The sequence below is a fragment of the Cibotium barometz genome, chromosome 34 (genome assembly GCF_041138505.1).
Source record: "Cibotium barometz isolate CiBa-2024 chromosome 34, ASM4113850v1, whole genome shotgun sequence".
Classification (NCBI taxonomy): Eukaryota; Viridiplantae; Streptophyta; class Polypodiopsida; order Cyatheales; family Cibotiaceae; genus Cibotium; species Cibotium barometz.
In genome coordinates, this window is record NC_141079.1 from 6,665,598 (window position 1) to 6,691,150 (window position 25,553).

At 42.9% G+C, this 25,553-nt stretch overlaps 1 protein-coding gene across 1 annotated transcript; it reads right to left on the minus strand.

Moving 5' to 3' along the window:
• Positions 1-6,744: 6,744 nt before the first annotated feature.
• Positions 6,745-12,700, minus strand: LOC147618661 (putative cellulose synthase A catalytic subunit 1 [UDP-forming]). Its single transcript, XM_086773689.1, has 14 exons — positions 12,337-12,700; positions 11,594-11,789; positions 11,221-11,429; positions 10,987-11,095; positions 10,685-10,865; positions 10,328-10,594; positions 9,895-10,240; positions 9,678-9,815; positions 9,459-9,584; positions 9,164-9,376; positions 8,805-9,063; positions 8,485-8,684; positions 8,013-8,363; positions 6,745-7,893 (listed from the first exon to the last, which is right to left on the minus strand). Exons 1-14 carry the CDS (start codon positions 12,412-12,414, stop codon positions 7,315-7,317), a joined length of 3,252 nt encoding a protein of 1,083 aa, XP_086629815.1. The 5' UTR covers positions 12,415-12,700; the 3' UTR covers positions 6,745-7,314.
• Positions 12,701-25,553: the final 12,853 nt, after the last annotated feature.

Genomic DNA, 25,553 nt, shown 5'->3' on the forward strand with positions numbered 1-25,553 from the left:
AATGTAACTACAACTCATGTGGTAATAACACACAATACTAGAAATGTAACAACAATGCATGTGGTAATGACACACATTATAGCAATCTAAACGTATACATCCATACAGACATACATACATGTGTGTGTGTGTGTGTGTGTGTGTGTGTGTGCGTGTGTGTGGAGGAGGTAAAATGAAAGCACATGATGTAACAACAATGCATGTGGAAATAATACACATTATAGCCATCTAGAAATGGAAGCACGTGTAAACGTAGGTGCCATACCAACTCAAGATAATCATATATGTCATTGTCATAAAAAGTATATAGCAAGACATGATTGCCATCATGTAGGTGGGTGGTACAAAGTTGACAAAATGATAAGTTACATTTTTTAAGCCTAGTAATTCTAAACTTTACTTTGATATGTGCCATTACATTGAGATTGAAACCTTTAATTTATTTACAAAATGTAACTACTAAGGGCTAAAACCCACAACTCATCATGGATATTTCAACAGGGGAGACTTAGAGGTAACCATGCTTTGGTCGTCTAGGAGGTGGCAAAGCCCATTGAAGCAATTGAGCATGATCTTCTCTCCTTATTATTACAGCTGGAGCAAGGTGAGTTTGATGTACCTCAACTTTCTAACATGGTAATAAAAGTGAGTGTGGTGTAGTTTACCAATCCTTGGGGTCCAAGGTTAAAAAAACAAAATGAAGGATGGAAGAACTTGATGTCTCTAAAGCACAAGAAAAGAGGACTCTTTGCTACACATGTTATTGCCAAAGTAGGATTCACTCTCATTGGCCTTGAGGATAAAATGTTTGGAGAAGTAGTGTGAGAGCTTCACCTAAGGCCACACCTTAATTACCATCATGTTTCCCTTTAGCAACCAATGGCAACAAGTGAAATTTGTGCGAATCTTTGTTTTTAAAAAAATTTAATGTATTTTTTAATCTTTTAGCACCTCAAGTAGAGGGAAAAAACAACCAAACTTTGTTGTATAAATCCATAAGAGCGTCAAACACTCATTAGATATCTACCATTAAATAATCATTCATGCCCATCAACATTGACTATCAACGATTACCAACAACAACCACTAACTATTATTAGAAGGGAAGGGTATGTAGCAATGGTGTGTTGCTCGCATCAAATTAGCTCGCTGATATAAATCAAAAGATAACTTATTAGCTAGTTGATATAAATCAGAAAGTTACAACTAGAGCAATGATGCACAACCCATGTCATAGGTAGTTGAAATAAATTGCAAGGTGAATCACGATGCCTTATGTAGGGGTCTACACTCTCCACATCTTCCAAGCATGGGTGCCTACTTAATGATACCCTAAGGGGACAACCTATTAGACCTTTGTAATTTCAAAAATAAAATACCATGAAGCTCCATGTTCAAATTAAATGGATATTGGATAGAGTCTAAACAACTTGGCATATTCATGGCATGAGAAACCTTTGAATGGCTGAGCACATTCAAAAGCCTTAGGATCTTAAGATCAAAAGAGAAACACAAAGAAATGACTTAAGAGGATCTTAAGAGCACAAGAGAAACACAAAGAAATGACTTAAGAGGATCTTAAGAGAACAAGAGAAACACAGAGAGAGATGACTTGATCCTTATGTAAAGTGGATAAATGATAACTTGGAAAGCAAAGACAAGTAGGATTATGACTTAAGAGGATCTTAAGAGCACAAGAGAAACACAAAGAAATGACTTAAGAGGATCTTAAGAGCACAAGAGAAACACAGAGAGATGACTAAATCCTTATGTAAAGTGGATAATGATAACTTGGAAAGCAAAGACGAGTAGGATTATGACTTAAGAGAATCTTAAGAGCACAAGAGAAACACAAAGAAATGACTTAAGAGGATCTTAACAGAACAAGAGAAACACAGAGAAATGACTTAAGAGGATCTTAAGAGAACAAGAGAAACACAGAGAGATGAGTGAATCCTTATGTAAAGTGGATAAATGATAAGTTGGAAAGCAAAGACGGGTAGGATTATGACTTAAGAGGATCTTTAAGAGCACAAGAGAAGCACATAGAGATAAGGGATGACTGAATCCTTATGTAAAGTGGATAAATGATAACTTGGAAAGCAAAGACAAGCAGGATTATGAAGAGCAGATGGCTACAAAATTACTTGGTCAAGAAGGGTTGGGAAGAGCCAAGTTCCTCATAGAGAGGGTCATCCTTCATCCAGGCTCTCAGCCACTCGTCCTTGATGGGTTCACGATCGACCCACTCATCCGAGTGGGCAGCCTCCATGCTTTCTCGTGATTTTAGTATGAAATCCTGCTCACTGTCTTCTTCTTGGTGGTGGATCAATTGAGCAGCTTGCTGAGCTGCATCTACTGGCTTCCGATCTCTGTTGAAGACAGGGCCCTCCATGGGGCCATGGTTTGTGAGGAAGAAGAGGGCGAGGGCTGCCACCCAGAAGCCCAGCGCAACCAGAAGCACAAGCGCAGAGCGAGGCATCGTCGTCAACTACTACTACAACACAGCTTTCCCACGCCTCACCAGCTTTTTAAACTAGGAAATTTGCTTTTCCAAGCTTTTCTCTCCTGTTTTTTTTTGTTTTTTTTGCTTTTTTGATTTTTTGGCCTTTCCCTCCCACAAGGCCTACAAAACTTTTCTTTCATTTCAACCCATGCAAAATACATTATATTGCCTTGGAAGCCCCCCCCCCCCCCCCCTCCCCCAAAAAAAAACACACACTATAATTGTCATTCTTTTTTCTTAGCAATGGTTGGTATAAGGTTAATCTTCTCAACTAAGAGGGCAATGGTTGGTATAAGGTTAATCTTCTCAACTAAGAGGGCATTGGTTGGTATATTAGGTGTCACACTATATTGCCATTTTTTTCTGGCTTTGGTTTGGTGTAAGGTTAAGTTAATCTCCTCAACAAAGTGGGCATCTTTCACATTGCGTACATGAATTGGGAACACCATGTTTGCCTACTTCTTTGCTCAAATCATTTACCTTGAAGCATCCACAATAATGTATGTCCATTCGAGGATCTGTGGGGAAAAAAAATGTTTGAGGCACCAATTCCTTTGAATTATTCATGTCCTCATGTGTCTCCATCCATGCCAAACTTTTACCAACAATAAGGTCCACAGTCCCTTTCATCTTTGGTCTCTTTATAGTATTTTAAGTGAAATTCAAAAACAAGTTTTGTCTATTGTAAAATGTCCCAGAACTTGACATTAACAAATATCAAACGACCAAAACATGAAGAGTTTTGTTTTCATGTGCTCATTCTACAAGCTAGTAAGGTCACTTTGTTTGCATCCTTGCAATTTAGGCGGCTATATATCCTTGTTGCTTTGAAGGTAGAAACTCTTACTATAACAAGTTGTATTACTAAAGTAAATTGTACTTCAAGTATATCTAAGATCCTTAGTGCATGGAAAATCACAAGCTCCATGTCCTACTTCATTTCCTCATAATGGTTGGTTCAAGTTGCTAGCAATGTTTTGTGAAGATGTAGGGATACAATTTGTCCTCCTCTCTATTGGCAATTAGTTAAAGATTTTAGCACATCCTTGTCTGTAATGAAGAGAATACAACTTGTTCTCCTCGTATGGCAATTAGCTAAGGATTTTAGTACATCCATTTGTGTTATCAAGAGAAAGCTCTTTCCTATAGTATGGCAAGCCGTGATTTTTTTTTAATGAGGGAGTTTTTATTTTAATGGGGACCACGTGGCACACATGTCCACCTAGGCTTTTTTTTTGGGGGGGGGGGGGTTCCCAAGGGTGGTTTTCAAAAAGGTGTGGGTGAGAAAATCAACATCTCACTTACACCTTCTTTAAAGCTTATGATACATTCCCCCTTTTTTGGCTACCCTTTACATATGCATTAAAGGCCTTTTACACCCTCTTACACAAGTCTTAAATGCATTCCCAAAAAGAGAAGATTCAAAGCAATTAATCTCACTTTAATTAATCCTAATAAGTTATAAAAATTATGCTTAAGAATTAATCAAAGATTGACTCCCTTGCTAATTTTTTTTCCTTTGTGGCTAATCCCTGGGCTCGAATTATATAAATTAATTAATACAACCAAGCACATCATTAAATTGCCAATATGATTGCTAAACCATGTGCATGATTTAAGACGTAATCAGTTCACTAATTTAAGACGTAATCAGTTCACTAATTCAAGATTAATTATGGTTTGATTTATTGCTCTTTCCTCTTGTGTGCAATGAGAAAAAGAGAGGAAAAATCTCCAAATTGATAGAGTAATTGGTATAATTGGATGTTTTGATGCATCCAAACACACAAAACACTCAAAAACATCAATTTTGACTACACATGATCAATGTAGACATGAAAAACCTATTTTCTATAGTTTTTTTTTGAATTTTTTGCTATAGATTCTAAGATCCATGCTAACACTCTAAATCACTAACATACAACAAAAACTCATCTAAGGAGCCGAAATTAAGCAAAATAGCTCTACGTTAAACTTTTTGAAGAAAGCAAAAAAATCAACTAATATGCATTCTAATGCATATTTTGATGCAAATGACGCGATCTAAACCTAGTGTATGCTATGTGCAAGCTATATGAACATTGAAAACTGCGCTATACAAGCAATCAAAACAACAAATCATCAAAAAATTAAGCTACCAAGCATTCTTTTATATGCACAAAAAGAGACCAAAAAGTCACCAAAACTCACAAAAATTTCCATCAAAACCACTTCTTTTTTGTGAAAATCCACTACTCAAGAGAATATGTAATGGGTTATGTGTAGATTTGGAGAACATACGACGAAAAAAGCCACAGTATTATCAACAGCAGCAGTGCCAATAATGTTATTGCTTGCTTGGGCCTCTCTTAGAGAAACATATTCACAAGTGATTACCTTAGAGATGGTCATTAATGGGGGCTAACTTTTTGGAAGGCCTCCATATCACTATTAAAAGTGAGATTTACAATTTTAAGCGGACACTATATCCAAATCCTTCTATATGATATGGAACATTTGTTGGTACATTCTGTTGTATACTTAACCATAAAAATTGGCAAATCAAAGCTCTTCAACAAACTATCTTATTTGAATGAAGTACATTCACTTGAAGTTTGTGTTTATTAACACTCTATTCAGTTTTTCTTGCTTAAGACTTAGGCTTACGGCATATGGCTTAAGCTTGAAGTTAAAGCTTAGGACTTAAGTTTAAATCTTAGAACTTGAAGTCTATAGCTTAGAGGTTTAGGTTTAATAAATGTTGAGCTTAAGTTTAAACCTCAAAGCTGAATGCTATGTAAACTTTGAGCTTCACCTAGAAGTCTAGAAGTTTAAGTTGTCACATGCTCACCTTGATTGTTCAACTCATGTTAGCTTAAGGTTCGGGCTACTTTTTAGAACATTAAGTTACCCTATGCACACCTTAACTATTAAGTAATGTCCTCACATGAGCATGATAGTACAAAGGGTAAGAGCACAAGCTTATGTGATGTGCAAAGGTTAAATTGATATTTGCACTTCATAGCTTGCATCCTTTTTATACAAACGCTGGTAGTCCATTTCACACTTGATATGAGATTTATTCACCCTAATAAGTGAGTTTTAATTCCAAATTAATTGCTGAACCTTTTTTCTGTATTGTCAATGTCATTACTATTCTAGTTCTATTGAATAATCCAATATAAATTTGCATTGCTTTTTACTAGGCACACTATTGGGTATACCATATAGCTATCTCAAGCTGGGATTTGGTTCAAGTTGGCCAAGTCACTAAATTAACTCAAACATTGATGTAAAGAAGCATTGTTGGGCATCTACTAATACAAAGGTCTCAAATATGTTTCTTAAGATATTTTTGAATAGGCTACACACCACACCCATGTTACCACACCCATATTATGAAGATATAGACCTAAGTAGGCCTACAAAAGGTTATCAAATTCATTTGTTTTTTTGTGTAATTTTAAAGCAACTTTTTACATGCGTAATTCTAAAGTAACTTCTTAGAAAATTACATCGAGCGTCCATTCCAAAACTAGAACCCACTTAGTATATCAAGATATTATAAAGAAAGATTCTTAAAGATCTTTTAGTTATCATAGAATGCAAAAGGTACTTGTGGATGCTCATAGATGGGTCAACTTTCAGCTCGAAAGCAACTGTTCTTTGTTGAAAATGAAAATATTATCATTGCATGTGCTAGCATTGTAACTGGTTTTATGAGATCTATTTAGTGTTATAGACCCTTAATTTTCAGTCAAAAGGGTTTAAGTGTTGAGAGGGAGGGTGTTTATCTTGCATGATTTAACACTATCAAAGGACATGATTACATCGAAATTCACCATGCATTAAAAAGCCTTTGATCTAAATGAAGCTTGTCATTGTTCATAACATAGTGTCCCCTGTTTCCACAACTTTGACAATTGGCCACAAGAAACCTCTGAAAACATTTGTGGCAAAAATGACAACAATCCGGGATATACTAAACGAGAACCAGTATTGCATCATCAAAGAGAAAGTACATTGAATGCTTCTTATGAATGAAAAACAAAGGTGCCTACAGTGCACAGTCAGGCACGTATGCCTCAGACTTTCACATAGTATCAACCATTGAAACAATCAAGACTAACAACATATATTCCTTTTAAAGGATGGTTTCTTTCAGGCCCCTATTTCCTGTAACTTCCGAATTTCACATGCATAAAGGCTCACATGCAAATCTCCCCTTGCCTGTAGCAGCCAGCACATGACAGACACACATAAACCAGCACAATATTATATACAAATTCAACAAACCAATACAGTCCATAATATCAAGAGTTGATGTCCCATCACCAGAGTCGACAAGCTGATGGGATATATTGATCATGCTCACATGCCCCCATCCAAATGCTATATGAGTAGCTTCTTACAACCGGCTGATATATAAATAGTTTCTTACTGTTAACCATACACACATCAATTAACCATTGTCCACACCAAGAGGTGAAAGCAAACACTGAGTCCTTGTCCCTCCAAAATGCTCATCAAAGCAAAGTGACACACATATACAACTTGGCTCTCATACTTGTAAACCCTCCATCAATGACATCATCTAACCATCATCAATAGGTCACCTTCACATCCACCCTTCTACCATCCAGGTATGCTCTTAAGCTGTTCAAGATAGCACCCACATCCACTAGTGCAAGTTCTCAAACCAGGCATCTTCAATATCATCTGCAGAATCCCTGTTCCACTCAAATAAAGAATCCCCGCTCCACACCCATGCAGAAAAGCCCATTCTCGAGTGCAACAATGCACCTTCGACACATCATATCAAGGATGAATCAGCAGTTTGCCCCACATTGTGAGGAGCTCGTTGTCGTTTGGCTCATAAATGGATCTATCCTAACCCAGAGTAGAGAGAAGATGGAGGCTAAGAGAATAGACCATACAATCACAATCGTGGGTGTGCGGTTCTGCCTCCCCATCAACCCCTTCAAGAAAGGATAAAGATGGACTATCACCCAGAAGGCAAAGAAGAGCTTTCCAAATAGAGGACCCCAGGATTGATAGCCACTGTTCAATGCATCAGAAATACCAGCCACAACACCCACCAAGTTGATGACAATTAAGGTAGTTGGAGGGATCAGAAGGCTTGTCCACTTGAAGATGTAAAGCTCCCCAAACTCTGTATCATCTGTCCCCTTGGAAGTAACTGTGAAATTCGTGTCGATACCAGCGAGGACCTTGAGAAGCCCTTGAAAGACAGCAAAAAAATGGGCTGAAACACCTCCAATCACCCAGAACTGCTCGTTTCTCCACCAATCATCAATCCCTACTCCACTCCACCGCATTTCTAAGATACCCGTGGCAAAGATAGACAGGAAAAGAGAGATAAACCATAGACTGGCAAAATTGCTGATCTGCAGTGGTAATAGTACACCTGAAGGTAAGCAAAGCTATGCAACGAGACCCGGAAACAGAACTGAAGCCACCTGAATTCTAAATAGTTTATAAAAATATGTTGAGAGTGAGGACTTACTGAGGGTATGATAAATTTCCCTGTGAGCAAGCACACCGCCGGAAGAGTACAGTAGGCCAATAACGGTAATGAGGTTATGGGATAGACTATGGTGTTCACATAGGCCAGCCGCTGCAGCCATTTCAAATGTCCTCCATAGCCGTACCACAATGGGCAATGCTTGCTGAGCAGAATTTCTACCGATCCAAGGGCCCACCGAAGCACTTGGTTCAGCCGATCTGAAAGATTGATTGGAGCAGACCCTTTGAAGGCTGGCCGCAACGGCATGCAGTAGATGGACCGCCATCCCCGGCAATGCATCTTGAAACCCGTCAAGATATCTTCAGTAACTGACCCGTAAATCCACCCAATCTATCAAGAGAAATCACGACCAGTCATGATCACAGATAGGACCTAAAAGCTCCAAAAAGGGTGCTATAAGATGGCAATGTAACATTAGAAGGTTGATACATGAAAGGTGCTGAGTCCTGACCTCTTTACCCCACTCGGTTTTGTCCTCGTAACCACAGCTAATCACATGAATCGCCTCCTTGAGTAGAGAACCTGGAGGAGCAGACGGTGGCACGCCACCCTCTTCATAGAAGGTAGAGGCCACGAATACAGGCGACTGACCAAACTTTTTCTCATAATTCTTCTGTGAGGTCAGTAAAGACTTGTTATCATCCTCATATCCTGCAATGAACAGAAGACAGAAAACGACTCCACTACATGAAAAAACCATACATAGCTTGTAGTAGAAAGGCAACCATACATAGTTTGTAGTAGAAAGGCAGCCTGTCTACAAATGCATACCTTCAACACCCTCCTCAATGTCTTCCAGACTAAACATGGGTATTGACGAGTCGCTCCTTGCAGTCTTCCTCTCTGCATTCTTTGATCCGGACGCCTTGCTCTTCTTACGTGGTCCACAGCAAAAATGGGTAATAAAGTCATCACTAGGAGGCTTGTCACTTAAAGGAGGGTCAACTCCATAGAGTGCTTGCCTTCTGAAAACGCACCCCGTTCCCACGTACACAGGACCTTGAACCCCATCCAGACCTTTCAAGTTGATCTGAGAGGAGAAAACATGTCCTCAAGTGAGCTCACATCCCAAGTCTAGTTTCTTGTTGACAAATTAAGACCTTTACATGTATACAAGCATAACCACTCACATCAAAAAACACTGTATTATGATTGGCATAACGGTCGTGCAGATCAATGCCGTCGAATCTTTGGGGGAACTGCACATAGCAAACTCTCTTGCCAAGCTGTGGGTCCATCATGAAACACATGGCCTCTCGGAGGGCTTTGCTATTGTTGATGTAGTGGTCACAATCCAAGTTTAAGAAGTATGGTGCATTGGTAAGAACCGCAGAAACTCTCACCTGCTCTCAAGAGTGGTAGGTAAGAGTAAAACCTCACAGCAACATCTCCGAAAGCAAATCCAAAAACAATGGAAATACATACCAAAGCATTCATTGCACCAGCCTTCTTGTGGTGGTTAAATCCCGGACGCTTTTCACGAGACACGTAAACTAACCGTGGGAGCTCATTACCCTCTGTATCATGACCTCCACTGTGACCTAGAAAGACCTGTAGGGCATGCATAAAAAATCGTCATGCTTCTCTCAGAGCTATATCAGCTCACAACAGCAACCTATCATATTCTACAGAATTGTCTTGAACCTGTATCATTCCAGGATGATCTCGGGGGTTATTCCCCGGCCACGGAGTGCCGTCTTGCATGGTCCAGCCCTCCTCAGGCACCTTGTGTGCCTTTGCAACCAAAGCATTTATCCTGACCTTGAACTCTTCGTATTCTCTCTGCAAGATCATGCACGTGATTTCACAAACATGATTTACGATAAGAAAAAGCAACTAGAATTGATGGATTCATGGAAACCTTCATGGCCCTGCGCTCCTTCACGAAAGTAGGTTGGACTTTGTCTTTCAAGTAATCGATTTTCTGGGCAAAATACATTTCAGGGGCCCGGGGTTCGATGCTGAACTTCTTGCAAAACGGGACCCACTTCCTGGCAAATTCAGAGGTCTCTGAAAGCGACTCGAAAGTTAACATGGCCGCACCATCATCCGATACATAGCAAGACACTTTATCAACCGGATAGTCCACAGAAAGGATGGAGAGGACAGTATTCGCAGTGACAAGCGGTGGCTCTTTCAGTGGATCAACTGTACTCACATACACATCTACAGCAGACAGTTTGGAAGGTTTGCCTTCTGGTTCAAACCTGCAAGCAGAAGGAACCAGCACATCAAACAGAGAAAGTAAAAAACCCTGCATATATGACAACAAACCCCCTGAAAACAAACATCACCTCAAGGAGAGCCTATCAAGGTATGTCTCTCTGTTGATAGGAAGCCACTTTGGGAACTGGTCGAGAATCCATGAAATAGCAAACCATATCTCACAGATAACAGAGGTAAGCCAGAGTCCATAGGCATCACTGACGGGGTTTAGAATCCGAAATCTAAGAAAGAAAGCGAGGATCAACAGCCGTATAATTATGATGATCCGATAAACATTGAGCTTGGAAGAAGGTATAGCCACTTTCCTTGAAAGAGGCTGTCTTCCATCATCCGTCCTGTGGGCAAGAAGAGAAAATCACCACTGTGCCATGTTAACAAGCTATTTCTGTTGAAGCTGACATATTCAATGCAAGAAAAAGACTTACAATGGGGCATCCCCATTTTGGCCATTATCATCTATGTCGCCCCCTCCAGCATGGCCTTCTATCATCTGCATTTTCTCCTGCTTTGTCTTCCAGCTGTCAAGCCTCTCCTTCCAAGCAATATCTCCAAACTCATAAGGGCTAAACTCTCTGCTCATGTCCATGCTCCTTGACTCCACAGAACCTGCATCAATTAAGAGAAAACAAACTGGCATCAGCTCAAAAGGCAGCAAAACTTACTGAAGCTGAGACAAAGCCTAAGGTTGACCCAGAAAGGAAAGGATTAGGAAACAAGTGATTATTACTAGGTATATTAGAATCAGCATATGGCAGAGGATGAATACGCTTGCTGCCTCCAGGAGGAGTAAAGAGGGAGGGATGATCAGGTGAGATCCCTGCAAACTCGCCAGATACCTGCAAGAAAGTCTGAAGAAATGAAAACTCCATTGCAAACACAACATTGGTAACAGCCCAGCAGAATAGAGAACATCCTGTAATGCTCCTTGGAGGCCTACAGACAAGGGGAAGGTTAAGCATACATGCCGACTGCTATCAGTGAGAAGAGGAAGTTGTGGAACAGTTCGCACAGGTGGTTGAGGAGTGTTTCTATCATCAGCACCACCATAGCTCATGTGCCCTTGCTCTGGTACATGCTGTCGGTGTGGATTGTGGATATCAATGTAGCTGAATTCGTTCTCAAGGTCGTCCACATCTTCTTCCTCTTCATCCCCCAAAACACGAGGACTCCCTGGTGAGAGAAAATTGTGTCAGGAAACCCACATCCACACAATTACATTCCTTCAAATCCCACCATTTATATCCACATCTCTGAACATCCACATGCCCTAGTTGATCAATAAAACTGTTTGCCCCTTTACATCAACGGTTCACAAAGCTAGTAGATGAGCTAACCTTTGTGGCGCTTGTATCTTGTCTTGCACTGAGGGCAGGCTTGATTACCATCCTTGCGCTCATATTCATAGCAGGGCCTGCACACAGGGAATGCACATTCGTTGCAGGCAACAAACAACTCGCCTGTGGGGGTGATGCCCACATCATCGCCACAGATCTGGCAAACTTGGCCGGTAGAATGCTGTAAAGGTCTAGGCTGCAAAAACCACGAAAGAGATAAGATATACGTGTTAAGACAACGAAAAGGCCATAAAAATATAAGAGCATTTGGATGCAGAGCCCTCAGAGCTACTAGGTGAACACCACAAGGATCAAAGAAACCCCAATGAAACAGGCCCCAAAAGTACAGTGTCATTCAGGCAGCAGTGGGGTTTCTAGCTGTCCACACTGCCCAAAACCACACTGCCCATGACCCTAACTGATAAATTTATTCATCACGCAGAAATAGTGATTACGCACTACTCGCAACGCCTTATCGCCCACAAACGAAAAGCAGGAAATGTTCCACCGCCCGAACGGAAACTGGATGGTTAACCACTACACATTACTCAAAAAGACACTGACCACAACGCCAAAACAGTGTAATTTTCATCGCCCCCTGAAGAAAAGCAGTGTTTTTGCGCAGCCCACAACACGGAAAGCCAAAATTTATACGAAAAAGAAGAGAATCAAAGTGTCCCACAGGGCAATGCAGGGCAGGGAAACACATCAAAAAGACGGATCTAAGGGCATTTTTTGCTTACTCCGTGTGACTCCGGCGCAATGACCACCAGCTGGTTTCGCTTGTAGGAGCCGGCCACCAGGCCGGCGTTGGCCTCCATTTTCTACGATCTGGTGTAAAACACAGTGGTTTTGTTAGAAAAGGGGGAGCATGTGCATCGCGGAGAACACTGCGTGGGAATTCCAGAATCCAGATAACCAGAAGAGAAGACTAGGCTAGGAGTGTAAGAGGAAAGACGAGAGTGAAGGTCTAGTTTGTTAACTAATACCGCTATCAAAGCCGGTGTCCAGCCCATGAAACCAGGTCACGGTTCCGTCAAACCGCTAACGGGTTTGTACTGGCTATCACCAGTCACAACCTGCTACTCTTGGCTTCTTTCTCGTCCACAAAGATTAGGCCCGTTACACACACGTGGGCGCCCTCCAGGATAAAGTTCCAGCACCCAATGAGAAAGGGCACCTTTACACACGGGACAACTTTCAAGTCTTTATCACCCTCACATTGAGGAAGGAGCGAAGTAACAACTTTTGACAAAAGATCACTCCGTGCTTTGGAGTTTTCCTGCATTCTTCATTCATCTTCTTCTTGCCACTCCCTTTACCCTTTGCATCAGTTTCCTCCAAGCTAGCATGGCCATATGATCTACTAGTCCGCACAAAAAGCATGAGGCTCGATGATTCTAATGGAGAACCGTAGCCAACAATATTTCATTAGTCTCTCTAGGTGAACAGTCCATGAATTCTTTCATGAGCTACATTGATCATAGCAGAGGCTCTACTCACATGATGACTGGCAATGAACTACATGGAAGAATCCCCTTCAGCTTCAAGGATTGTACCCGAGGTGGGGAAGATTTCTTCTTTAGCTAGGATGGCTAGATCAACTGGGAAATTATGGAGCATGGGATTTCTTCAAGTTTAGCTTCATCAACTTTGAAATTTGGTCGTCAAGGGAGGAGGACTATTGGAGAATCTTTACAGAATCTCACCTCCTTAGAGATGAGATCTACAGAACCTAGGTGAGAGCCCTTTTGAATAGATTTATCTTCCACAAAGGTCACTAAATCTATTTCAAGCATCATACTAATCTGTTACACTCACAATCCTAAGATCTAGGGTCTTAGGATTGTGAGTGTAACAGAAGAGTATGATGCTTTTAGTTTACATTCTATTTTTTGCACATGACCAATTAAATTCAAAGATGATATATGTTTCCTTATAATAGGGGTCAAATTACCTTCAACCAGATCATCACCTCGCTCAAACGTGGCAACTTGAGGAGAAGACTTATGCGAAGCACCAAGTTTTGGGTTGCAATAGCTTCAACACGGATAGGTTTGGCAATTGATTTAGGCTTGGGCTTCTCCATTTATTTATTTTGTTGCTTCAAAAGCTCCACCTCTTTCTAATAGAGCTTTCACCCAAGTGATCTTCTAATTGGACCCCCTCGAGCCTTTGCTAGTTATCTTGTGAGTCTTTGGTCCTAGATTCTCCTTGTTAGCATGTAAACCATCATGATGTGGGAGTGTAGTGTATGGACCATGGCAGTTATCTTGTGAGTCCTTAGTCCTAGATTCTTCTTGTTAGCATGCAAACCATCACGATGTGGGAGCATGGAGTATGCACCATGCAAGGGGAGCCCCATGGCAGTTATCTTGTGAGTCCTTAGTCCTAGATTCTTCTTGTTAGCATGCAAACCATCACGATGTGGGAGCATGGAGTATGCACCATGCAAGGGGAGCCCCCTTCATGCGGCCCATCGTAGGAGGAAGTGATCCAAACCAATGGAGTTCCTTTTTCCTCAACTCTCTCTCTCTCTCTCTCTCTCTCTCTCTCTCTCTCTCTCTCTCTCTCTCTCTCTCTCTCTCTCTCTCTTCAATTTTAGTAGAGGTGGATACTCTTCCATAGAGGCTATCCATTCTTCCAAGCTTTCTCTAGCTCTATGTTAATCACCCGAAAACTAAGATAATTTAGTGCTACTCCTTTGTTCTCCTCCAACAATTATTGTGGGTCTCATTAAACCTCTAATGTCTTTTTAATCACGTACCACACCAAGTTATTGTGTCATATCCACATTATGCGATCCAAAGTGAACAACAAGTTGGATTGGCTTGTGAAGAGAGTGACTAGCTTTCACCTATGCCTCATAAAAAGCCTGGCACAAGCAAAGATTTGTAAGGGTTGATGAAAGAATGTCCTTTCAAGAGGAGTTAGATGCCCCCCCATTAGCCATGATTGCCTTGGCCTAGGATTTACAATGGAAGCATCAAATGGGCTTAGTGGAAGGCATCTCCCTTCCTTCAGGTAGACATAAGAATCTGAAATAGCAACTCTTACACTCAATGGGTCTAGAAAAGCCTACAAGAGAAGAAGAACTAGGATTTCATCATATTCATTCTCAAAACTTTAGGGTTTGGGGAACACTTCATCTCCTTGGCCCAAATTCTTTTAAAGAACTCTAGATCCTTTGTAGAAGTCAATGGACTTTGGACTTCTCCCATTTCTTTAAGCATGAGTATAAGATAAGGATGTCCTCTCTCCCCTCTACTTTTTGACATAGCCATGACTACCTTGGCCTAGGATTTACAATGGAAGCATCAAATAGGCTTAGTGGAATGCATCTCCCAATCTTCAAGTATACATAATTATTTGGAATAGCAACTCTTATACTCAATGGGAATGAGGACAAATTTAGGAATTCTTACAGTGTTGCAAATTTTTGTATGGCTTCACAAGTAAAAAAGGAGAGGTCCATCATGTGGCTAGTTGATAAGGACTTATCTCAACTCCACCAAGTGATGGGTATTCCCCTTCCCCTCCCCTTCTACAAGAAATGCAAATTCTTAAAGTCCTTGGCATTCCTTTGGGGCTTGAGGTCACAGGAGAGATTGGTCTCTTCATGAAATTCAAAAGAAAGGGTCCCATTGTACCACCCTTGTACTAAACTACACCCAATCTGTCACAACCAGTGACCTCAATTTGTATACAAGGGTGTAGTAGCCAACACAAAGGGGGAAGAGTAGATGAAGCTCTTACCCTCATATCACTTCCTGTGCTTCTCTTGCTTGCTGCTCAGCCCTTAGCATAAACCAGAATCTAATACCATGAAAACATGCAGGGGAGAAGAGAGCTTAAGCTCTTGCAAGCACACACACACTTACACAACCCTATAAGAGCACACACAAGGTGAGAGGCTAAAAATTCTTCTTCTTTACACAACAAAAGAGGTCTACAATGAAGATAAAGTGACTAACACACATAATAGACTATGTACAAGTGGTCCATAATGTGAACATGCTAAGAAGAGTGGATAGATGTGGACTAGTCGGTGTAGTCCAGCTAGAATCTCTGGCGAAGATATGTCGGTGCCAGCTACCAAACTCACCAGTGATATAAATGTCGAACGGTCATGCAGGCGCCTCGTGAGTGTCATCTCATACTGAGCTTGACATCTTAACATAGGTGACCCATCTACAAATCAAGCGTTGGCCTAGAAGGCAAGAATACTCCATTCTGTGCATAATGGAATTGCCCCGAAGGCTGGGAATAAATATCATGTGAGGCACAGAATCCGGCGAGGCAACACAAACGAGGAGAGATGGAATCCTGGCTACTCGTGTGAGGGCCGAGGCAGTGGTGGGAGGGGGTTCCATCACTCTCCCAGTGGTACCACCAATCACCAGGAGAAGAGCAAGGTATTCCTTTTCCTGAGGCCTAGGAAGTAGACTGTACGGGAAAGCCTAAAACTCCAGCTGGAGGGCTAGATGCCGGGTCAAAGCCATGATGCCACTGTGCAAAGAAGGCCTGGCCTATACACAATGCAACGAGGCTCAGCTGCATGGCAAGATCAAACGCCACTCTGGTGAATTGTTAACCTATGAGACGGACATTGAGACGTACTATGTTTTACCTCATTAATTTAAATATTCTGAGTCATGGGCCGGGCTTGTCGGCACCATATGTTAAGGATAAAGGGATTGGGTGATCGCCGATGAGAGGCGCACCAGCAGGGTAAGGGTTAGGATCGGCCGGCCATGTGTGAACAGCCAAGTTACCTATAAGAGTCAAATGTAACCCTAAAACCCTCATTCTCATGTGTTGAATACAAGAGTGCTCTTGCCTTATCTCCTTGGTTTCCTTCTCCTGCGTGTGAGAGAGAGAGAGAGAGAGAGAGAGAGTGAGTGAGAGAGCGATCGAGCACTGTGTAGCGGCATGGCGGCGGCGCGACGGTAGAGCGGCGACGGCGGCTCCTCCTTCACTACTGTGACGCGGGAATCCTTCACGGCGGCGGTTAGAGCAGTGAGTGACACACCTTTGCATTCTGTTTGAGCTTGCTTTCCTGGTTGTATGCTTGCAGCCATTCGTGGCTCGCATACGGTGTTCGGCAAGTCCCCAGCTACGACTCGTGCGACAAAAGCACACATTTTTGGCGCTGCTGCCGGGGAGTTGCCCTACACCGAGCTCTAGTTTGCAGCTCGGGCTGCTGCGTGAAGTGAAATTTACACTGTAGGAAAGGCGACTGTGTGTTTGTTGTTGAGGTGTTTCCGTGTTTTGCAATCTGTTTCTACAATTTGGCTTCTGCATTTCTGTTTCTTTTGTTGTTTTTTCGCTCCGCGTGTGGGCGTGCATTCTGTTATCTGGTTTTCTGCGTGTGGAAAATTTTCTGAATCCCCAGACCTATGCTGTGTGCGAACTGCGCCACGGCCAAGGCTGAACCCCAGAAAGAAACTGTAGAAAACTTATCCCAAAAAAAAGAAAAAATTAATTTTGAAGAAAAAAATAAAAATAAAAAATTAAATTCAAAGAAAAAAACCAAACATGTGGAAAGAAAAGATTTTTTATTTGGAGAAATTTTTTTTGAAAAGAAAGACCTCGACCCCGGCCTCGGTCTCGGTCTTTTGATATATGTATATAGGAGAGTGAGCCTCCATAGCTTTCTTTCAAGTGAGAGCTTATGGGAAGTTGAGCCCTATATGTAGCCCACTCCCCAAGGAGTGAAGTGAGCATGTGGGATAAAGCCTTCACCCTTTCCTCCACAAGCAAATAGGCCTTCGCCCTTCCCCCCACAAGGAAACAGGCTGTTTTGAGGACCACAGGAGCTCTGTATAGGCGAACACGGTGCTGTAAAGCACGCTAGGATCCTTTAAACGATACGCTCGTTTCGAGCTATCACACGCCCTTGACCATAAGTAAGGGGGTTAGAAACGGGTTAAAAACAATACAAAAACAAGTAAAAACGGGATGCAAAACACCTAAGAAACCACTTGTGTGGGCTTGAAGGGTAGTTACCAACGCACGTAGGGTACCCACGTCACATGCATCTACGTTCTGGTCGTGTGCTAGAGCCTGAGCCACTAGAAAGCGTTTCAGTCTACGCAGGCTCACACCATCCCTCCACGTTAGCATCTTGGCCTTCGGCTGGAACCCAAGGGAGTGCAACCCAAGATCCACGAATAGTGGATAGTGACTCGTTGTCTGACTCAGAAGCCATGGAAGGGCACCCTACCAAGAACCCTGAGGAGACAAGCCAAAACATGCCAGTTTGGGCCCCACAACCCGGATCTAGCATGTTTAGTCGTCTAATAGAGACCTTTAGTAGAGCTACACGCTCTGAACATGCGACAAGCGAAGTAAATGAAGAAGAAGGGGTAGTAGATTCGCCATTCACATCTTATGTAGACCCTACCCTCCCAAAGAGTGTCCATGTGGATATTCTACCCACTTCGTTTAATGAGGGCCCTACTGAGCTACCACCTTCCGATGCTCTTCCTAAAGTAGAGGTCCCTAGAAGCCAATCCATAAGAAGTGACATTGCGTCCACTTCAAGAGAACCGTTTGGCACACCAAGTCTGGATGGGATATTTCTCAATGAAAATTGGGAATATGATCTACACACAGAGACTCTAACTGACCTATACACGGGTTACACATACCATGTAGGTGTTGGAATTAGGGTTGCAGGAATGCACACACAACTTCAAGAAGATGAGGAAGCTTGAGCACAACACAGTAGTGTATTATGAGTGCCAAAAATGAAAGATAACAAGCCCTAGAAGATAATGGGCGTATATACAATGCACGGGGGAAAAAACCTCCTAGTGAGGGAAAAAGTGCCCCGGCGGTCCTAAGTGTGTTCACACACATCACTACTATAATATGGTAACAAATCCCCCCTGGAGTGATGCGGTGAACAAGAGCTAGCACTCATGTATAGGGAAGTGTCTAGCTATGTGGACGAATCCACAAAAGGGAGTAAGCCCAAAGCTTTGCGAAAAGCTTCGAACTTCTCACGAGGCAGAGCCTTTGTGAAAAGGTCTGCAAGGTTATCCTGTGTTGGCACATAAGCCAAACTGATCTCTCCTGCAGAGAATCTCTCCCTGACATAATGGTAGTGCACCTCAATGTGCTTCGTACGAGCATGGAACACTGGGTTCCGCGCAACTGCCAATGCGCTCTGACTGTCAGTGAAGATGGTGGTGGCAGATGGCTGCCCAACACCCAAATCAGCCATAAGGCGTCTGAGCCACACACACTCAACCGTAGCTGTGAAAGCTGCCCTGTACTCAGCTTCACAACTAGAAGTGGCCACAGTAGGCTGCTTCTTGCTCAACCATGATATGCATGAGCTTCCAAGCATGAAGCAAAAACCACTCGTGGACACGCGTGTGTCATAACAACCAGCCCAGTCAGAATCTGAAAAAGCATGTAAATCTGGCGGCAATGATCCCCCCTTGGGATAAAACAACCCAAGATGCCGAGTACCACTCAAATAGCGAAAGATACGCTTCACTGCCTGCCAATGCTTAATGCCTGGGCTATGCATAAATCTGCTCACCTGTGAGACTGCAAACTGAATGTCTGGCCTCGTAATGCATACATAAATGAGGCAACCAACAGCTGTCTGATAGAGTGTGACATCAAAGTGATCTCCAGCATCATGAAGACTCAACTTCAAACCTGTCTCCATTGGAGTAGCAATAGGTTTGCAGTCTTCAAGGCCAAATCTCCGCAACAATGTTTCAATATACTTTGTCTGACACAAAGCAATACCTCCATCACACTGCTTAAATTGTATCCCCAAATAATGATGCAAATGCCCCAAATCTGACATCTCAAAAGAGGCATTCAAATCAGCCTTAAAATCAGCAATATGACTCTCATTTGGTCCTGTGAGCAGCATGTCATCGACATAGAGAGCAATGATTAAATGTACACCATCCACACGTTTAGCATACAAAGTGCTTTCTGTTGGACTATTCTGAAACCCATGTGCAGTCAAATATGCATGTATTTTTTCATACCAAGCTCGTGGAGCTTGCTTTAAACCATATAAAGCCTTTTTTAACCTGCACACTTTGTTTTCCTGCCCTCTTTGAACAAAACCACGAGGCTGCGATACATACACCTCCTCATGCAAATCTCCATTTAAGAACGCAGTCTTTATGTCCAGCTGATGTACATTCCAACCATTATGAGCTGCTAATGCACAGATGCTACGAACAGTGGTCATACGACATGTGGGAGCAAAAGTCTCATCAAAATCAATGCCCTTCTCTTGAGCGTAACCTTTTGCAACAAGCCTAGCCTTATGGCGATCCACTGTGCCATCAGGCTTACGCTTCAATTTGTATACCCACTTAGTGCCAATGGCCTTCTTGCCAGGGGGCAAGTCACATAAAGACCATGTACCATTCTTCATAATAGCATCGTATTCTGCTTGCATAGCAGCCATCCAATTTTCTGAACTTTGTGCCTCATCAAATGAAACAGGCTCACTTTCATCGCACATACTAGAAACAGCCAATGCATAACAATCTGACGCATAAGAGGCACCATGAGAGCCAGAACGAGTGCGACTAGACAAAGGGGCATCCAACTTGCTGTCACGCAAAGTCTGCACCAGCCATCTAGGCATGTTCCTAGAGCCCTCAATCTCTTGTCTCTCATCCTCAAGTGCATCATGCACATCTGCATCAGATATAGGCTGATCTGTGCCATCATTTAAAACCTGCATAGGCTGAAAAACTGCCTCATGAGGTATTGCACTTGACTGTGCACCACTGAAAAGAGGCAACAATGTATCATAGACATCACGTGAGCTGATATCTGTCTCCTTAGTACATGAAACCAAGGGCTGAACTGCATCTTCCACAAATACAACATCACGGCTAACCAAAATGCGCTTTGTCTGTGGATGATACAAACGATAGCCTTTGCTCTCAGCACTATATCCAACAAAAATACATTTGATAGCTTTGTCATCCAATTTTCTGCGATGTTGCACAGGCACTAATGCATATGCCAGGCAACCAAAAACACGTAAATGGCCAACAGATGGCTTGCGGCCATGCCAAGCCTCATATGGAGTGACAACCTGTAATGCTTTGGTGGGACACCTGTTTAGTACATAAGTGGCACACATGACAGCCTCAAGCCAAAAACCATGTGGTAGACTTTGACTCTTAACCATACATCTTGCCATTTCCATGAGAGACCTGTTTTTTCTCTCAGCCACACCATTTTGCTGTGGTGTATACGGCACTGTACATTGGTGTTTTATCCCACGCTCAGCCAGAAATGCATTAAATTCTGAAGACATATACTCCCCCCCTCGATCTGAACGGAGGGTGCCCATCTTACTTTCTGACACATTTTCAGCCATAACCAAAAACTGTTTGAAGCACAAAAACACTTCGGACTTTGCCTTCAAAGGATATACCCATGCATGCCTGGTAAAATCATCAATGAAAGTCACGAAGTAAAGGTAGTTTCCAAATGATGGAGTTTGCATGGGACCACAAACATCACTGTGAACAAGCTGCAATCTGCGTTCAGCTCTCACTGATCCATCTTTGGGAAAGGAAGCACGCTGCATTTTACCCAATATGCAGCCCTCACAAACATGCTTGACAGGTGCCTCAAGCTTAGGCAAAGAAGACACCATTTCAGATTTCTGCAGGCGCAGCAAACTTGCAAAATTCAGATGACCAAAACGTGCATGCCACAGTTTTGCATTTGAAATAGCCTGCGTATCCATAATAGCACATGCTGAATCCTCTACACATTTGCCATCCATATTGAGCTTATACAGCCCTCGACATAGTGAACCAGACGCTACAATGATGTCACCACAAGAGAGATCATGAACAGTACATCTGTCATCCACAAATTTTACAACCAAACCTGTTTTGGCAAATGCGGAGACTGACAGCAGATTCTTTTTGATCCCTGGCACATACAATGCATCAAAAAGTGTAAAGGTGTTGCCATTTGCAACATTCAGCACAATCTGTCCAACTCCTTTAACGGGATAAGAGGAGTTATTGGCACAAGTGACAGTATTCCCTGTGGGAGCAGACTCAAGGAAAGTGAATAAACTGCGCTGCGAGGTGATATGCTTAGTGGCACCACTGTCAAAGTACCATACATCTGAATCTACTGCAGACATACATGTGTCATGCAAAGATGGGTCATAACTGCATTGCGCATTGAATGCCCATTCTGTATCTAGCACAACATTAGCAGATTCATTGTTAGAAGGAGAGGCATCTGCAACAGCCATACCAGCCTCTTTCTTCTTAGCCTCTTTCGCAGCCAGCTTAGGACACGCTTTGATGACATGATCATTTCCCTTACAGTACTTGCAAAATGTCTTCTGTTTGTCACCCTTCTTCTCATCTTTGTCTTCCTTCTTTGGTTGCACAGCATTTGCAGATTTCTGCTTACTAGAAGAAAAGCCAGCTTTACCTTTCCCGCTTCTCTGACTAGCAACGAAAGCTTGATCTGCGACACGCATAATATTCCTGTTTTGCCTTGACTGGTCTTCTTGCAGCAAAACAGAAACTAACTCCTCAAATGATAAGGCATTGGGATTGCCTTTCATCATCAAGCGAAGAGTGGAAGCAAAACCCTGATAAGAATCTGGTAGACCATTCAAAACAGTCTGCACAAGTGAACTGTCAGACAGGATTTCATCTGCAGAAATGAGCTGCTCTTTGAAATCCTTGATCTTTGTCAAAAAGCTATCCATAGAATCACCTTCATTCATATGCTCACTCTCCAACTGTTTTCGGAGATAAGCAACACGAGCCTCATTTCTTGCCTGATACAATGTGGCAAGTACATCCCAAGCATCCTTAGAAGTCCTGCAGGAGCGAATATGTGGGATAATGGTACGTTTGACAGACAGCGCAATCAAGGCATGAGCCTGCGCATCTCTACCATCCCAACGAATCTGCTCTGCTGAAAGTGGTGGTTCTCGAACAGCTGCTACAGCACTTGTGCCTGCACCATCATCAACAGTACCTGTTTCTGATGTGTTTGCAGCATTCCCAGCCACAATAGGACGTGCATCAATACCCTGCACAATGTTCCATAACCCCTTTGCTACCAATACATGTCGCATCATATATGCCCACAATGGATAGTTGGTGCCATCCAACTTATCCTCAGCAGCCAACATGCGGAATACATCATTGTTGTCAGCCATGGCCAATGACTGTACTACTGGATGTAAATGCTGTCTGTAAGAGGTAAACCTGTATAAAATCGACCTGTGCTATGTAGCACAGCCCAAAACAGACGAATGGGCACCTGTCCTGCAGATTTTAATCTTGACAGAAAATCTGCACAGTAGGACGATTTTGCCTGCGCAGTACTTGGAATGCAAAAACGGAGGGCGAAATGACCTCAGATCAAAATTCTGAAACGACCAAGCCCTACGGGCTTCCCCACGGCATATACTAACCTGCAGACGCTCGTGAAACCTCGTCGCAATCGGAGGAGATGAAGCGGCAGGTGCCGGTGATGCTGCCCGGGAGGAGGAAGCCTGCTCTGATACCAATTGTTGGAATTAGGGTTGCAGGAATGCACACACAACTTCAAGAAGATGAGGAAGCTTGAGCACAACACAGTAGTGTATTATGAGTGCCAAAAATGAAAGATAACAAGCCCTAGAAGATAATGGGCGTATATACAATGCACGGGGGAAAAAACCTCCTAGTGAGGGAAAAAGTGCCCCGGCGGTCCTAAGTGTGTTCACACACATCACTACTATAATATGGTAACAGTAGGTTGGTTAGAAGTCATACGATCTACATCTAGCGCCACTAATCTAGAGGAGCAACAACACATGATATGTGAGGTTATTCATAGAATTATCCAATTTGAGAGGCAAAATAGGGGAGTGAACCTAGTTTCCACTGGCCCTATGAGATTTTTGGATACGGGCAAGGCCAAACAACCAACCCTATCACAATTGGAGACTCCCTCGGTGAGTCCCATAGACCCTTCGTATGTTGTTTCGCCTGGAGTCTCAATGCAGGTTGAGCCCACGAGCAGTAACTTCAGCTTTCCAACCTTGGCTCAACTTTCCATTAAGGAATCCACAATGCCTACCCCAATGATGAGCATGACAGAAAGCGCACCTGTTACCACTGTAGTTAGTACGACACCGCTACCTAGTGGAACAGTACCTACAACAGTGCGTGCCAGTGCTTATCGACCCTATGTACCTATCGCTACTCATGCTCATGTAGCTCCTACGTCTCTTAGTATGCCAATGGCGTATGCTCCACGACCGCCTTACCACAACCCTTATCCAAGAGGAGCTAGGCCTAGCCACATATCATATGAGAGACTTTATTAGTCGATTGAAGCATCTAAATCAGACCCTCTCACATGTCGTGCCTCTGCAGTAGCTGCCTCTGCCGTCTCTGTAATGCAGCTCTAAGGCAGTCAATCTCCGCTCTCGCCTCTACCAACTCCTGAGTGAGTCTCTCAGTGGTAGGTGTGGGACCTTACGTGACACAATCAACCATGCCGCTCATGTAAAAATATAGAAAATTACATATAAACATATAAATAAATGACTAAAAATTTTAAGAAGTAATAGATATGTAAATACCTCGACATCTGTTGTCGGTATCGATCGTGAGAACAAGCACACCACGTGCTGGGATGCTCTCCGTGGTACTCCATACGTCGATGCCAACCTGGGTTCCAAGAGCCTCGACTGTCGACATAGGCACAAATGAAGGATCTGTAGGAGCTAAACGAAGGGTTGGTGGAGGCCGCCTACCTTGGTCTTGGAGATGGCCTCGGCTAGCACCACCACCCGGCCGCGATGGCTAGTGTAATCCACCTCCTCCCCCTAAGACAAACTCCGCATATAATTGCTTTGCGAAGTATATGGGAATCTGGCAGTTGTTTGGCATCCTCCCATATGCGGCAACATATCGACTATAGATATGTGCCACCATACGAGGATGCGAACAACACCACGAAATAGTAAGGGGCTTGCTCGCCCCAGGCCTCATCCCACGACTATCGAGGAAAAGATCTAAGTAGGCTCCATCCCTAATCGGACCAAGATCACAGACCTGACGATATGTCAGGCCATGTGACACAGGAGCAGTGCGATCGTGGGCTATCCACTCATCTACATAAACAATATCCTGAAGGCTACGAAGGGACAAAAGCATCGCCTCCAAGTCTGCCACCACGATATGATGTAGACGGTGTGTCTCTAGCACTCCTACGGATAGCCGCTAACTCACGGTCTATCTCCGCGATGAGGTCCACAATAGACGAGCGGCCCTCCTCGTGTGACTCCATGCTAAAACCTAAGCCTAACACAAAGGTCCAATGTGAAGGGTCCAATGCTTAGTGCTAAGTAGCACTAATGAAGCTATAAAACAATGCTAATGGGCCCACTAATGCTAATCCAAATCAAGAGAGTAAGGAGAGTGAAAACAACTTCTGACAAATGAGGCAAAAAAAAAATCTGGTTTTATAACCTCGAACGAGGTACGGTGGCATCATGCACTTTAGGGTTTGCAAGATGTATGCTCTGGATTTTAGGGTTAGTGAGACAAACGGCCAAGATACACACTTTAATTTTAGGGTTGGTGAAGGATCGACGGTGGCGGCGGCTGAGATTTAAAAATAGTATCTCGTTCGAGGTACATGGACGGCTTAGATTTTAAGTCATTACCCCACGACCGAGGTATGTTTGACGGTCGAGATTCATTAAATACCTCGATCGAGATATTTAAACAGCTGGGATCGCATCTTCCAATGTGCGTGAATGGATGGTGGAGATTGCATCTCTATACCTCGAATGAGATATGTGGACGATGGAGATTGCATCTCTTTACCTCGAACGAGGTATTTCAATGGTCGAGATTTTATTTCAATATCTCGTTCGAGATATATGGACAGTGGAGATTGCATCTCTATA